The 14,385-nt window shown below is 40.2% G+C and overlaps 1 protein-coding gene across 1 annotated transcript in view; it reads right to left on the bottom strand.

Moving 5' to 3' along the window:
- Positions 1-14,385, bottom strand: part of WDFY3 (WD repeat and FYVE domain containing 3) — a 254,837-nt gene that overhangs the window by 181,124 nt on the left and 59,328 nt on the right. The window contains exon 4 of the mRNA XM_029913674.1: positions 34-143. Coding sequence (XP_029769534.1) covers positions 34-143 — 110 coding nt within the window. The remainder of the gene's footprint in view (positions 1-33; positions 144-14,385) is intronic.

The raw sequence follows: 14,385 nt of genomic DNA, 5'->3' as shown, positions 1-14,385 counted from the left end.
CTTTGGTTTTCATGATAATAAAGAAGAACTAACCTGTCCGGATGAAGCTAGTAAATTAATTGTAGTGAGCAGCATCCAACCTCTACTGGCTTCTTCACTTTGATTGATCTCCAGGAACTGGACTATGGCACGACTTGCAGCCTCTGTTGAAAAAAAGCAAGGCCAACTACGTGAACAGATGCAGCATGGAAAGTGGATCTTCTTTACAAACGCCACACAGAATTTAAGTTAAACTCTGAATTGTCCAGTGTGAGTACATTCGAGAGCATAGTGATTGTCTGGTTTCACCTACGTAGCTGCTATTGGGGCATTTAGTGCACTGGATGAGGTACACCACAAATGCACCACAAAAATCAATGATATGTGTGATATACAATCAATGATATTTTGATCATCTGGACAGATGATAAAAATGATAAAAGACAAAACACCACATCACCCGTGGGTGAACACTTTTCACAAAGTGATCGCTATATCTGATTTATCAGTCCTCATCTTCAGAGGAAACCTGCACAACACTTTCCAGGGACAAGCCTGGGAACTTAAATTCATAATTTTGCTAGATAATAAAAATCATGGGCTGAATCGAGACACTGGATTTATGGCTTATTACAACAATCTATAACCCACTAACAACCCTCCCCCCGCAAGCTGCTTTGCCCTCCCTCCTTTTCTTCCCTATGACTGGAAGGGTATTAACAGGCTACTTCATCTTGAACCATCCCTTGAAATATTTGTTAACTACTTATGGTAAACAATCTGTTCCACCTTGTATTTAGCTGTGACACTCTGAGGTCTGGTCTACACTACAGACCTATGTCAGTGTAACTACTTCGCTCGGGGGTCTGAAAAATCCACCCCCCCCCCCAAGCAATGTAGTTATACTGACCTTAACCCCCCCTTATAGACAGCGCTATGTCGACGGGTGAGCTTCTACCACCTCTTGTGGAGGTGGATTAACTACGTTGACAGGAGAGCTCTCTCCCATCGGCATAGGAGCATCTTCATTTAAGTGCGGCAGCTTCACCAATGCAGCATTTTAAGTATAGACCTGCCCTGAGTAAGATTTCCAGACCCGAAGAAGAACTCTGTATAAGCTCGAAAGCTTGTCTCTCTCACCAACAGAAGCTGGTCCAATAAAAGACACTCCCTCACCCACCTTGTCTTGTTTTCAAATATTAACTCCATTCAGGGCCGGTGCAAGGAAGTTTCGCACCCTAGGCGAAACTTCCACCTTGCGCTACCCCCCCACCCAGCCAACCACCCCCATCCACCCCCCCCCCCCCCCCCCCCCCCCCGCCCAGGGAGCCCCCGCACCACGGAAGCTAACCCTGTCTGGGGAGCCCGCCCCAGCTCACCTTCGCTCCGCCTCCTCCGTTGAGCACGCCGACGCCGCTCTAATTCTCCTCCCCTCCCAAGCTTGCGGCGCGGATTGGAGGAGAATTAGAGCTGGGGCTGTATGCTCAGCGGAGGAGGCAGAGTGGAGGTGATCTGGGGCGGGAAGCGGTTCCCCTATGGGCCCCCCCATTACTGCGGGCGGCCCTCCCCGCGCCCCCCCGCCCCAGCTCACCTCCACTCCACCTCCTCACCTGAGCGGGCTTTTAGGCGCCCTCAACCACTAGGCGCCCTAGGCGGCCACCTAGTTCGCCTAGTGGTTGCACCAGCCCTGACTCCATTTATTTCACATTCTGACCATAGTCAGCTCTTCACAGCAGAAATTACCACAATAAACATCCAATGCTATCCTTCATATTTTCTGGAGAAGCTACAATATAAAGTTAGCAAGTGTGAACTATGTTTGTTTTAAAAGGAGAAAATCTATTAATTTTTCTTCCATATTCATTAAAATTTGCTACTATCCTCCCACTCTCATTGGTTATCATGGACGGCTTTTCTTTGTGGTTAAGTTTTTGGTTTTAACATTTTTCAGAAGTGAATTCTTGAAAAACATAAGGGTCCCAAGCTGAAAAGTTCAGATATGGATATGAACTCTTCCAATATTAGGGGGTATTTAGATCTGTCATTTTGGTTCAGCTGACCTCTAATAAAGAGGCTAAGAAACTCGAACTAACAGCAACAAAACGGTAAGTAGTAAAATAATACACAGGTCAGTGCATAAAACCATAAAATGTTTGCCTTAATGAAACATTAAACTCCAACATGTATTAGGGCATTATAAACTAAGATATACAATACTTTTGAATTGGATAGTCTATTTAGTCTCTTATAAATCATTCTCTCCAAGACTTCTCTCCACTGTCAACTTTTTCCATACTTAGTGCACAGAGAAGCCATCTTTCCTGAAAGTCTGACAAACCCAGTTAAATATCCACCTCCCCAATTAAAATAAATGAAAAGACATGGTGAGTTTAAAAGGTAATAGAAGAATTAAGTGCTCACATTTGTTCTGCTAATGCACTCTATTACCCAAGCTGTTGGCTCACAGCTTTGTTCCGGTAATTTCTGTACACACAGTACTGGAAGCACTGTTTCCGTTGACAGAGAGAGGAACCAATGGGCCAAAGCCTGGGATGAGATTCATCAGCACAAAGCAAGGCTTAAAGAATAAGTTAAAAGGTAAAGTGATTTAAAGCTTGATTTTATACTCTTCAATTCTGCTCTGCGTAGGTTCAATCCCCATGTTAGGCGTTAGAGAAGACTGACGGCCCTCCCCAGTCCCCCAAAATTGTAGACTCAAAGCCAGTTAAGCAGACGCATAGGGATAATTAGGCTAAATTCTAGAAGGCTCAATACAGATTTCAGAGCAACCTATCTTACATTTGAAACTTATGGTATCCAACCACTCAACAGTTACATCATTTGTGACATCAATATTTGGGAATCAGGGTAAAAGTTTCAGAAGTACCAAAGCCACTTCAAGTCCCATTTACAAAAGTGACTTAAGGAATCTAAGGGCACGTCTTCACTACCCGCCGGATCGGCGGGTAGCAACCGATCTATTGGGGATCGACTTATCGCGTCTAGTGAAGACACGATAAAATCGATCCCTGATCGCTCTGCCGTCGACTCCGGAAATCCACCACGGCAAGAGGCGGAAGCGGAGTAGATGGCGGCGCGGCAGCGGTCGACTCGCTGCTGTCCTCACAGCCAGGTAAGTCGACCTAAAATACGCAACTTCAGCTACGCTATTCATGCAGCTGAAGTTGCGTATCTTAGGTCGACCCCCCCCTGTAGTGTAGACCTAGCCTAAGGGATTCAGGTACTTCTGAAGATTTTACTCTTAGTGATGACATTGTGAAAAGTATCATTTGCCTAGACACTATCACTGTGAATTTTGAGACTGAGGTCTTACATCAGTAACTCTGAATCCTTAAACATTATTATTTACACCCCGAACAAAATAAATGAAATGGCGGATGTAATCTGGCATGAAAATATAGCTTGTGAGAAGACAAGCAGCTATGATTTATGTATTTACTGTCATTGGAGCAACTTTAAGAAACAAAACATCCAAGGTAAAGACAAAACAATCAAAAAGTGTTAAAAGCACAGACAGCCACAAGAATGTTCATAACAAAAGCCAATAAAAAGGAAATAAAAATAAAAAGGATTTACACAATCGCCACATGACAGTAATACTTCTATTGTAGCCTTTTATTAAGTGAACACAAAATTACTTATTTGATCAACACAACCAAACATAATAATGATAATATCCGCTGTCATTGAGAATCCTGCAGAGTTTCACATCCCTTGACTTCTCAAATAACTGAAGGAAGCCTGAATTTTAGAGAAATCCTAAAGGTTAGTTATAGGCAGGACTTTAAAAATCCACTTATCTAGGGTAAGTAGCAATCTTTCCTGGGCCACTGTCATTATCTTATCCAGAATCCAAGCTTTCACTTAAAACAGATTTAAGTCTTCAACTCTTATACTTGCAATCAAGTTCACTGATAAGAAAGATACAGCTATACAGCAAAAGTGTAAAAGCACCACCAGAGTATGAAGGAATGTAGGATTTATGTTTATTAGAAAAATTAAAACAAACCTGAAGAAGAGCTCTGTGTAAGCTCGAAGACTGGTCTCTCTCACCAACACAAGTTGGTCCAATAAAAGTTATTACCTCACCCACCTTGTCTCTCTAAATAAACTAAACAGTAATAAGTCTCCAGGACTTGATGGTATTCACCCAAGAGTTCGGAAGGAACTCAAATGTGAAATTGCAGGACTACTAACTGTCATCTGTAACCTATCATTTAAATCAGCTTCTGTACCAAATGACTGGAGGATAGCTAATGTGATGCCAATTTTTAAAAAGGGCTCCAGAAGTGACCCTGGCAACTACAGGCCAGTAAGCCTCACTTCAGTACCGGGCAAACTGGTTGAAACTATCGTAAAGAACAAAATTGTCAGACACATAGATGAAGATTATTTGTTGGGAAATAGTCAACATGTTTTTTGTAAAGGAAAATCATGCCTCACCAATCTACTAGAATTATTTGAGGGGGTCAACAAGCATGTGGACAAAGGAGATCCAGTGGATATAGTGTATTTAGATTTTCAGAAAGCCTTTGACAAGGTCCCGCACCAAAGGCTCTGAAGCAAAATAAGCAGTCATGAGATAAGAGGGAAGGTTCTCTCATGGATTGGTAACTGGTTAAAAGATAGGAAACAAAGGGTAGGAACAAATGGTTCTTTTTCAGAATGGAGAGAGGTAAATAGTGGTGTCCCCCAGGGATCTGTACTGGGCCAAGTCCTATTTAACATATTCATAAACGATCTAGAAAAAGGGGTAAACGGTGAGGTGACAAAATTTGCCGATGATACAAAACTACTCAAGATAGTTAAGTCTGAGGCAGACTGCGAAGCGCTACAAAAGGATCTCACCAAACTAGGTGACTGGGCAACAAAATGGCAGAGGAAATTTAATGTTGATAAATGCAAAGTAATGCACAATGGAAAACATAATCTAACTATACATATACAATGATGGGATCTAAATTAGCTGTTACCACTCAAGAAAGAGATCTTGGAGTCATTGTGGATAGTTCTCTGAAATCATCCACTCAATGTGCAGCAGCAGTCAAAAAAGCAAACAAATGTTGGGAATCATCAAGAAAGGGATAGATAATAAGACAGAAAATATCATATTGCCTCTATATAAATCCATGGTATGCCCACACCTTGAATACTGCGTGCAGATGTGGTCGCCCCATCTCAAAAAAGATATATTGGAATTGGAAAACGGTCAGAAAAGGGCAACAAAAATTATTAGGGGTATAGAACGGCTTCTGTATGAGGCGAGATTAACAAGAGTGGGACTTTTCAGCTTGGAAAAGAGGTGACTAAGGGGGGATATGATAGAGGTCTATAAAATAATGAGTTGTATAGAGAAAGTAAATAGGGAAGTATTACTTACTCCTTCTCATAATACAAGAACAAGGGGCCACCAAATGAAATTAATAGGTAGCAGGTTTAAAACAAACACAAGAGATTATTTTTTCACGCAACGCACTGTCAAACTCTGGAACTCCTTGCCAGAGGGTGATGTGAAGGCCAAGACTATAACGGGGTTCAAAAAGGAGCTAGATAGATTCATGGAAGATAGGTCCATCAATGGCTATTAGCCAGGATGGGCAGGAATGGTGTCGCTAGCCTCTATTTGCCAGAAACTGGGATTGGATGTCAAGGCATGGATCACTTGATGATAACCTGTCTGTTCATTCCCTTTGGGGCACCTGTCATTGGCCACTGTCAGAGGACAGTATACTGGGCTAGATGGACCTTTGGTCTGACCCAGTATGGCCATTCTTATGTTCAAAAAAATGGCAGATACAGTGTCAAGGTATACATCAAAAGTATTGATATTGTTTCTGTACAAGGCACTGATTAGACATCACGCTGAAGACAGAATATCTTACCAGTTTGGTCATCTTTCCCTTCAAGAGTTTTCATCTCCCAAAATGGATGTAATGTAGGATAATTATGGTAAATTTAGGGTTTCAGAGTATTTGTTAGGAGCAATGCCTAAAGAGGTTAAGCATATCCTCATTGGAAACGTGCTTTTCAAGTGACTCAATGGAATTAATAGAATTAAAAAGGAGTTCTGTGAAGTGGAGCAACAACAACAACAACAACAACAACAAGTTAATCCTGGGGACAGCTAGTTTAAAAGCCTGAAGGTACAGTAAAAATATTAACAAGTTAAGCATTAAACTAAGTAGTCTGGCAAACTATTTCATGAAGCATGTTACACAAAATGAACTGCCAACTGAGGCCACTGAACTGAAACAAAGTAAAATTAAATTTAAAAGGCAGCTGAAACAATGAGATACACAGAGTTACATCTATTATATATAATTCAATTTCAGTGCACCTATGTTCTCTAGGCACATTATACCTACTTAAGAACCACTTTAAATGAAAGATATCAAAATGATATTTTAGAAAACTAGTCTTAAAACAAAAAGGCAAAAAACCCTTCCCAGATCTGTTAAGAACCTCCTTTCGTCCCCATGCCCCAACCAATTGCTTCACCCTCATGCTCAAGTCTCACAGCATGTGCTGAAGGTCACCAAATCCAGAATCTGGCATATGGTGGCATGGGAAGTACATTCCAGTCAAACATTTCCAATAATCAAGAACACCCTGTTAATAAACCCTTCATGTTTTAAGCAAGAGGTTGTACACCTAAACATCCCAGATGATTGCAACAATCACAGCACCATTTGGAGAGAAGTGATTTCTTAAAAGCCAGGATCCAAAACATTCAGCACTTCATTGATTAAAATAATTTCAAGAGCCATCCCATTGAAGGGTGCTATACAACCACCACCACCCTGATATCAACTAGCGTAACAACCAGTAGTCAATCTCTATGTCTCAATTTCCCATCTGGGGATTGCAATCCTATTTCTCTCTCACATGTTCTTGTCTTCCTAACCTGTAAATTCTTCAGGGCATAGATTGCCTCTTAGAAGTATTTGTATAGTGCCTAGCAAAATACATCTTCTGGTAATGACTGGTAACTCAAGGCACTACTATAATAATAATAGCAGATCACCGAGAACAAGTTTTTGTGTGAAACATTACCTTTAAAAAAGGGCTGTCTCATTCTGCACGAGCTGCAATTTCAACAGTTGGCACCCCCATCAGTGGAAGAAACTGATACAATTTCCACTCATTTTTTTTTCCAATTGTTGAGTCCATCCCAGAAGCATTATCTCCATCTTACTCAGTTTGAGACTCAGCCAACTAGCCTTCACGCATGCAAAAATTCATATTTATCAACAGACAGGTCATTAAACTGCAACAGCAGGATTAGAAGAGAGAAATATAGTGCTGGCATCTGTATAGACTAAGGACACTCTAAACCATTCTTTCTCTCACTAACAACCCCAATCCATCCGCTGGCCCCATATATATGTTGATCAATAGGGGTATCCATATATAACTCCAAGGAATGGCATATATAACTCCAAGGAACCACTCTGTAAAATCTCTCCAGAAGAAATAAATGGAGCCACTCTAAAGCACACTACTTATCCTGGATAAGATCTGGCATCATTCCTAAAGTAGTATTAAAGACAGCTCCTACATTATTTTGAAAACTCAGCACAGACCTCTGATCCATCACTAGGGAAGAGCTCACTTAACGAGCCTACCAATGAAGTTTCTGTACTAAACCCACACCGCAAACCTAAGGTCTCTAGATATCACCGGAATTGCTTCTTAAAGATTTAAAATATATAAGCTCCCATGAACATGGGAAGATGAGGTAATGATTGGAGATGATGTCTGGCTAGTTACCATGAGTCCAATTTTTTTCTCCCTCTGAGCCTTGAATGAAATATAAAACTGATAAATATAAAAGATTCAAAATAACCCCATATCTTCATATGTAAGAATGTCACAACCGTACAGTTCAATGTCTTGATCCCTTCAAGTGTTGCAAATCTCCCTATCCAATGGCAGAGTGTTCCCATTCCTTGCCTTGAATAGACCTGACAACACACTTTAAAGTCCTGACATTATTTATTACATACAGAAAAGCTTTTACTGGTTCAAGACCGAATCTTGTCCCACATGAGCCTTGGGAAGGGTAATTTGGGAGGGAATCTTACATTTGGTTAAGTGTCTGTTTGAAGCTACTCAGAGGTTTGGCATATTGGAATAAGATCCAGGGAAAGAAATTAGTGGGCAGATGATGTGGACATTGACATCTGATAAATTTATATACCTATACAGTGTATCATATACCTGTGTTATTAAACATGTACAAGGTGTATGTACACATACACACACTCTGAAACAAGGACCTAGTTATAAACAGAGGTAGAAAGCTTATTCAGCTAAATTACCTCTTTTTGTACCGTTCTTATTTTAATATGTTTGGTCCAATTATAGTAACCTAAGTATATGTTGTATCCAATAATTCAAAATATATATGGTTTATACTCACTTTAATCGACAGCAAAAGTAATAATAGAGCAACAAATTATAGCCAAGACATTTTTTGTATTTGTCTTTTCTATTTCAGTTTTAAATTAAGTGCAAATATTGATGCTCATTCTGGAAGTTAATGACTTTTATTTGATCGGTTAATGACAACTCAAGAGATTGCTTACTTTTCATTCCACAATTTATAAAAACTGCACGGTTTTAATAAAGCACTCCAGTTTTACTGCTATCTTTTGTTTAAATTTTTTTTGTACAAGTTCCATTATGAGAAAGCATTTTTCACAAAATGAGTCTCGTGTATTGATTAAAAAGAGAATTTACAGTCAATCTTCCCACTTGCAGATTAAGCTGACTACTACTTGTTCTACCCTGGGTGAACGTAGAGAGCAATTGATCACAGTCCTCTTTATATCAACCATTTACATATTTGAAGACTTGTGTCCCCCACTCCAACTTTTTTTTCCCCCCAGACGAAACACGCCCAGTTCTTTCAACCTTTCTTTATAGATAGAAATAAGAAATGTAGAAAACGATTTCCTCTGGACTCTCCCCCGTTTGCCCATATCTTTCTTAAAGTGCGGTGCCTAAAACCGGACACAGTGCTGCAGCTGAGGCCTCACCAATGCTGAGTAGAGAGAAACAATTACCTCTGATGTCTTACATATGACACTCCTGTTAATACAGCCCAGCTTGACATTTGTCTTTTTCACAACAGGATCACGCTGTTGACTCTCATTCAATTTGTGATCCACTATAACCCCCAGATCCTTTTCAGCAGTACTGCTGGCTGCCTGTTAATTCTCCATTTAGTATTCGTGTATTTGAGTTTTCCTTTCTAAGTGCCGTATTTTGCACTTGTCTTTACTGAATTTCATCTTGTTTATCAGACCAGATCTTCAATATATCAAGGTCATTTTGAATTCTAATCCTGTCCTCCAAAGCTCTTGCAATCCCTCTCCTCTTGGTGTCACCTGCAAATTTTATAAGAGTACTCTCCACTCCATTATCCAAGTCATTAATGAAAATATTGCATAGTACTCAACCCAGGACAAACTCCTGTGCAACCCCCCTTGATGTGTCCTTCCAGTTTTACACCGAACCATTGGTAACTACTCTCAGTATGGGTTTTCAACCAGTTGTGCACCCACCCCCTTGGAAATTTCATCTAGACCATACAGCCCTAGTTTGCTTATGAGAATGTCAAGTGGGATTGCATGAAAAACCTTATTAAAATTCCCATCTCTTGTCTATTGCTTCCCCCCATCCACTAGGCTGGTTACCCTGTCAAAGAAGGAAATTAGATTGTTTGGCATGATTTTTTCTTGACAAATCCATACTACAGTTGTTACAGTAACTAAAAGCAACAGTGCAACTGCAGGGGTGCTAACTGACCAATACACACACAGGCTGCAAGTATTTTCACCAACAAATCCTGGAATTTTGTTCAGAGGAAATTATTAGAGATTGCTAAAAATGCCTAGGATTTGTCCGCACTAACACTGAGACCAATGCAAACAGTTGTAATACGGGCATTTGTATTTCTAGTGGAGACAAAGGCCAAGTGACCCAATTCTTCATTATCAGATCCGATATGATATATTTGAACGTGGATTTGAAAATAACCCTAGCTAGATGAAACATTGCATCACGCCACTCCCCCAAGAAGAAAATAATGAAAACATATTTATTTCTAAATGGATAGGAAGTAGGTGCTCTTGAGATTTTTCTCACCTATTTAAAGTAGAATTTTACTACATGTTAACAAGCCAACAGCAAAAAAATATTGTTTGCAAAAGCAGTCTGATTTGCATTTAAAGATTAAGGGAGGAGCTTTTAGGTACCTAACTCCAATTGGCTTTCAAAATCTCCCTCTAAATGTGTGCTAGAATATTTAATTACCAGGTTGCCATATGTCCACTATTAGCAACAGCACGAAGAAACACTCCAAAGACTTCAAGGGGCCAAATCAAAGCTAGCTACAGATAATGAAGACTGCTTAAATTGAGCAAATAAGCATTAGATTTGATAACACCATCATCTTTCATGGTAAACCAATAGAAAGGAATACATACATACAAAACCACAGAATTATACCATCACTCACTTGTTAACACAACAGCTTTTCTCTAAGTTCTGTCTCCGAAGTATGATTTGTAGAGCTTGTCTGAAGAGAGAAAAGTTCTAGACCTCCTGGTAAGGTCAGAATAAGAGACTGCATTATGGTTTTACACTCTATTGTGAATGGTTATGAAATGTCTCTAAGGTTCTCTGTTCTCCCATTGCAGATTAAGAAGAGTATTAGCTGCCATAAGATATGGGGATGAAATACATAGGAAACATGAGATTTTAAAATTAAGTACTGGTGGGTTTAAACTTTGTGGGCTTCTACTCAAATCAGTTAACAACTGAAGAAGGGTGTGTTCCAGGTTGTGGTATAACACCTTGGAAGTGGAATTACATTGAGCCTCTAAAATCGTTGGAGGCCAGCTGGGCACACCGTTTTTCTGTAAAAAGAAAAGTATCCCTTGTTGCCAGCTGTCTAATTGGGGATTTCTTTGCACTGCATTAACAATGCCATCAGATTTTGCTGTGGAATTCAACAGGGACATTGGAATCTATATTAAATTGCCTCTTTACCTAACTACTGCATCAGTGACTGAGAATATCTAAGTTAACATAAATTTCATAACATTAAATGGCATTAGTGTAGTGAAAATGTTATCAGATATTATCTGATAACAGAACAGACAGCAGATGATTGTCTTCTAGATTACTATGTAAAAGGCTCAAGATATTCTAAACCACCTGTTCATCATGTTCTGAATTTCATGTGATGGTGGGTTAAATGCAGGGGTATTTTGGCTTAAGCGTAGACATAAGAACATAAGAATGGCCGTACTGGGTCAGCCCAGTATCCTGTCTACCAACAGTGGCCAATGCCAGGTGCCCCAGAGGGAGTGAACCGAACAGGTAATGATCAAATGATCTCTCTCTTGCCGTCCATCTCCACCCTCTGACAAACAGAGGCTAGGGGACCATTCCTTACCCATCCTGGCTAATAGACATTAATAGACCTAACCTCCATGAATTTATCCAGTTCTCTTTTAAACCCTGTTATAGTCCTAGCCTTCACAACCTCCTCAGGCAAGGAGTTCCATAAATTAACTGTGTGCTCTGTGAAGAAGAACTTCCTTTTATTTGTTTTAAATCTGCTGCCCATTAATTTCATTTGGTGGCCCCTAGTTCTTATATTATGGGAACAAGTAAATAACTTTTCCTTATTCACTTTCTCTACACCACTCATGATTTTATATACCTCTAACATATCCCCCCTTAGTCTCTTTTCCAAGCTGAAAAGTCCTAGCCTCTTTAATCTCTCCTCATATGGGACCTATTCCAAACCCCTAATCATTTTAGTTGCCCTTCTCTGAACCTTTTCTAATGCCAGTATAGCTTTTTTGAGACGAGGAGACCACATCTGTATGCAGTATTCAAGATGTGGGCGTACCATGGATTTACATAAGGGCAATAAGATATTCTCCATCTAAGGGTATGTCTACACTACCGCGGTAGTTCGACGGCTGGCAATCGAACTTCCGGGTTCGATTTATCGCGTCTGGTCTGGACGCGATAATTCGAACCAGGAAGTGCTCGCCGTCGACTGCGGTACTCCACCTCAGCGAGAGGAGTACCGCGGAGTCGACGGGGGAGCCTGCCTGCCGCGTGTGGACCGCGGTAAATTCGAACTAAGGTATGTCGACTTCAGCTACGTTATTCACGTAGCTGAAGTTGCGTACCTTAGATCGAATTGGGGTGTTAGTGTAGACCAGGCCTTATTCTCTATTCCCTTTCTAATGATTCCTAACATCCTGTTTGCTTTTTTGACTGCCACTGCACACTGCGTTGACATCTTCAGAGAGCTATCCATGATGACTCCAAGATCTTTTTCCTGATTAGTTGTAGCTAAATTAGCCCCCATCATATTGTATGTATAGTTGGTATTGTTTTTCCCAATGTGCATTACTTTACATTTATCCACATTAAATTTCATTTGCCATTTTGTTGCCCGATCACTTAATTTTGTGAGATCTTTTTGAAGTTCTTCACAGTCTGCTTTGGTCTTAACTATCTTGAGCAGTTTAGTATCGTCTGCAAACTTTGCCACCTCACTTTTTACCCCTTTCTCCAGATCATTTATGAATAAGTTCAATAGGATTGGTCCTAGGACTGACCATTGGGGAACACCACTAGTTACCCCTCTCCATTCTGAAAATTTCCCATTTATTCCTGCTCTTTGTTCCCTGTCTTTTAACCAGTTCTCAATCCATGAAAGGATCTTCCCTCTTATCCCATGACAACTTAATTTACGTAAGAACCTTTGGTGAGGGACCTTGTCAAAGGCTTTCTGGAAATCTAAGTACACTATGTTCACTGGATCCCCCTTGTCCACATGTTTGTTGAACCCTTCAAAGAACTCTAGTAGATTAGTAAGACATGATTTCCCTTTACAGAAACCATGTTGACTTTTGCCCAACAATTTATGTTCTTCTATGTGTCTGACAATTTTATTCTTTACAATTGTTTCAACTAATTTGCCCGGTACTGACGTTAGACTTACCGGTCTGTAATTGCTGGGATCACCTCTAGAGCCTTTTTTAAATATTGGTATTACATTAGCTATCTTCCAGTCACTGGGTTCAGAAGCCGATTTAAAGGACAGGTTACAAACCATAGTTAGTAGTTCCGCAATTTCACATCTGAGTTCTTTCAGTACTTTTGAGTGAATGCCATCTGGTCCCGGTGACTTGTTACTGTTAAGTTTATCAATTAATTCCAAAACCTCCTCTAGTGACACCTCAATCTGTGACAATTCCTCAGATTTGTCAGGTACAAAAGTTGGCTCAGGTTTGGGAATCTCCCTAACATCCTCAGCCATGAAGACTGAAGCAAAGAATTCGTTTAGTTTCTCCACAATTACTTTATCGTCTAAGTGCTCCTTTTGTACCTCGATCATCCAGGGGCCTCACTGGTTGTTTAGCAGGCTTCCTGCTTCTGCTGTATTTAAAAAACATTTTATTACCTTTGGAGTTTTTGGCTAGCTGTTATTCAAACTCCTTTTTGGCTTTTCTGATTACATTTTTACACTTAATTTGGCAGTGTTTATGCTCCTTTCTATTTACCTCACTAGGATTTGACTTCCACTTTTTAAAAGATGCCTTTTTATCTCCCACTGCTTCTTTTACATGGTTGTTAAACCACGGTGGCTCTTTTTTAGTTCTTTTACTGTGGTTTTTTAATTTGGGGTATACATTTAAGTTGGGCCTCTATTATGGTGTCTTTGAAAAGTGTCCATGCAGCTTGCAGGGATTTCACTCTAGTCACTGTACCTTTTAATTTCTGTTTAACTAACCCCCCTCATTTTTGCATTGTTCCCCTTTCTGAAGTTAAATGCCACAGTGTTGGGCTGTTGTGGTGTTCTTCCCACCACAGGAATGTTAAAAGTTATTATGGTCACTATTTCCAAGCGGTCCTGTTATAGTTACCTCTTGGATCAAATCCTGCGCTCCACTCAGGACTAAATCGAGAATTGCCTCTCCCCTTGTGAGTTCCTGTACCAGCTGCTCCAAGAAGCAGTCATTTAAAGTACCGAGAAATTTTGTCTCTGCATTTCATCCTGAGGTAACATGTTCCCAGTCAATATGGGGATAACTGAAATCCCCCACTATTATAGAGTTCTTTATTTTGATAGCCTCTCTAATCTCCCTTAGCATTTCATCGTCACTATCACTGTCCTGGTCAGGTGATTAATAACAGATCCCTAATGTTATATTCTTATTAGAGCATGAAATTACTACCCATAGAGATTCTATGGAGCATGTAGATTCACTTAACATTTTTACTTCATTTGATTCTACATTTTCTTTCACATATAGTGCCACTCTCCCCCCCCCCCCCCCCCCCCCC

This window comes from Terrapene carolina, unplaced genomic scaffold (genome assembly GCF_002925995.2).
Source record: "Terrapene carolina triunguis isolate 2854851 unplaced genomic scaffold, T_m_triunguis-2.0 Scaffold789, whole genome shotgun sequence".
NCBI lineage: Eukaryota > Metazoa > Chordata > Testudines > Emydidae > Terrapene > Terrapene triunguis.
This window is presented reverse-complemented; position numbering and strand designations above follow the sequence as displayed.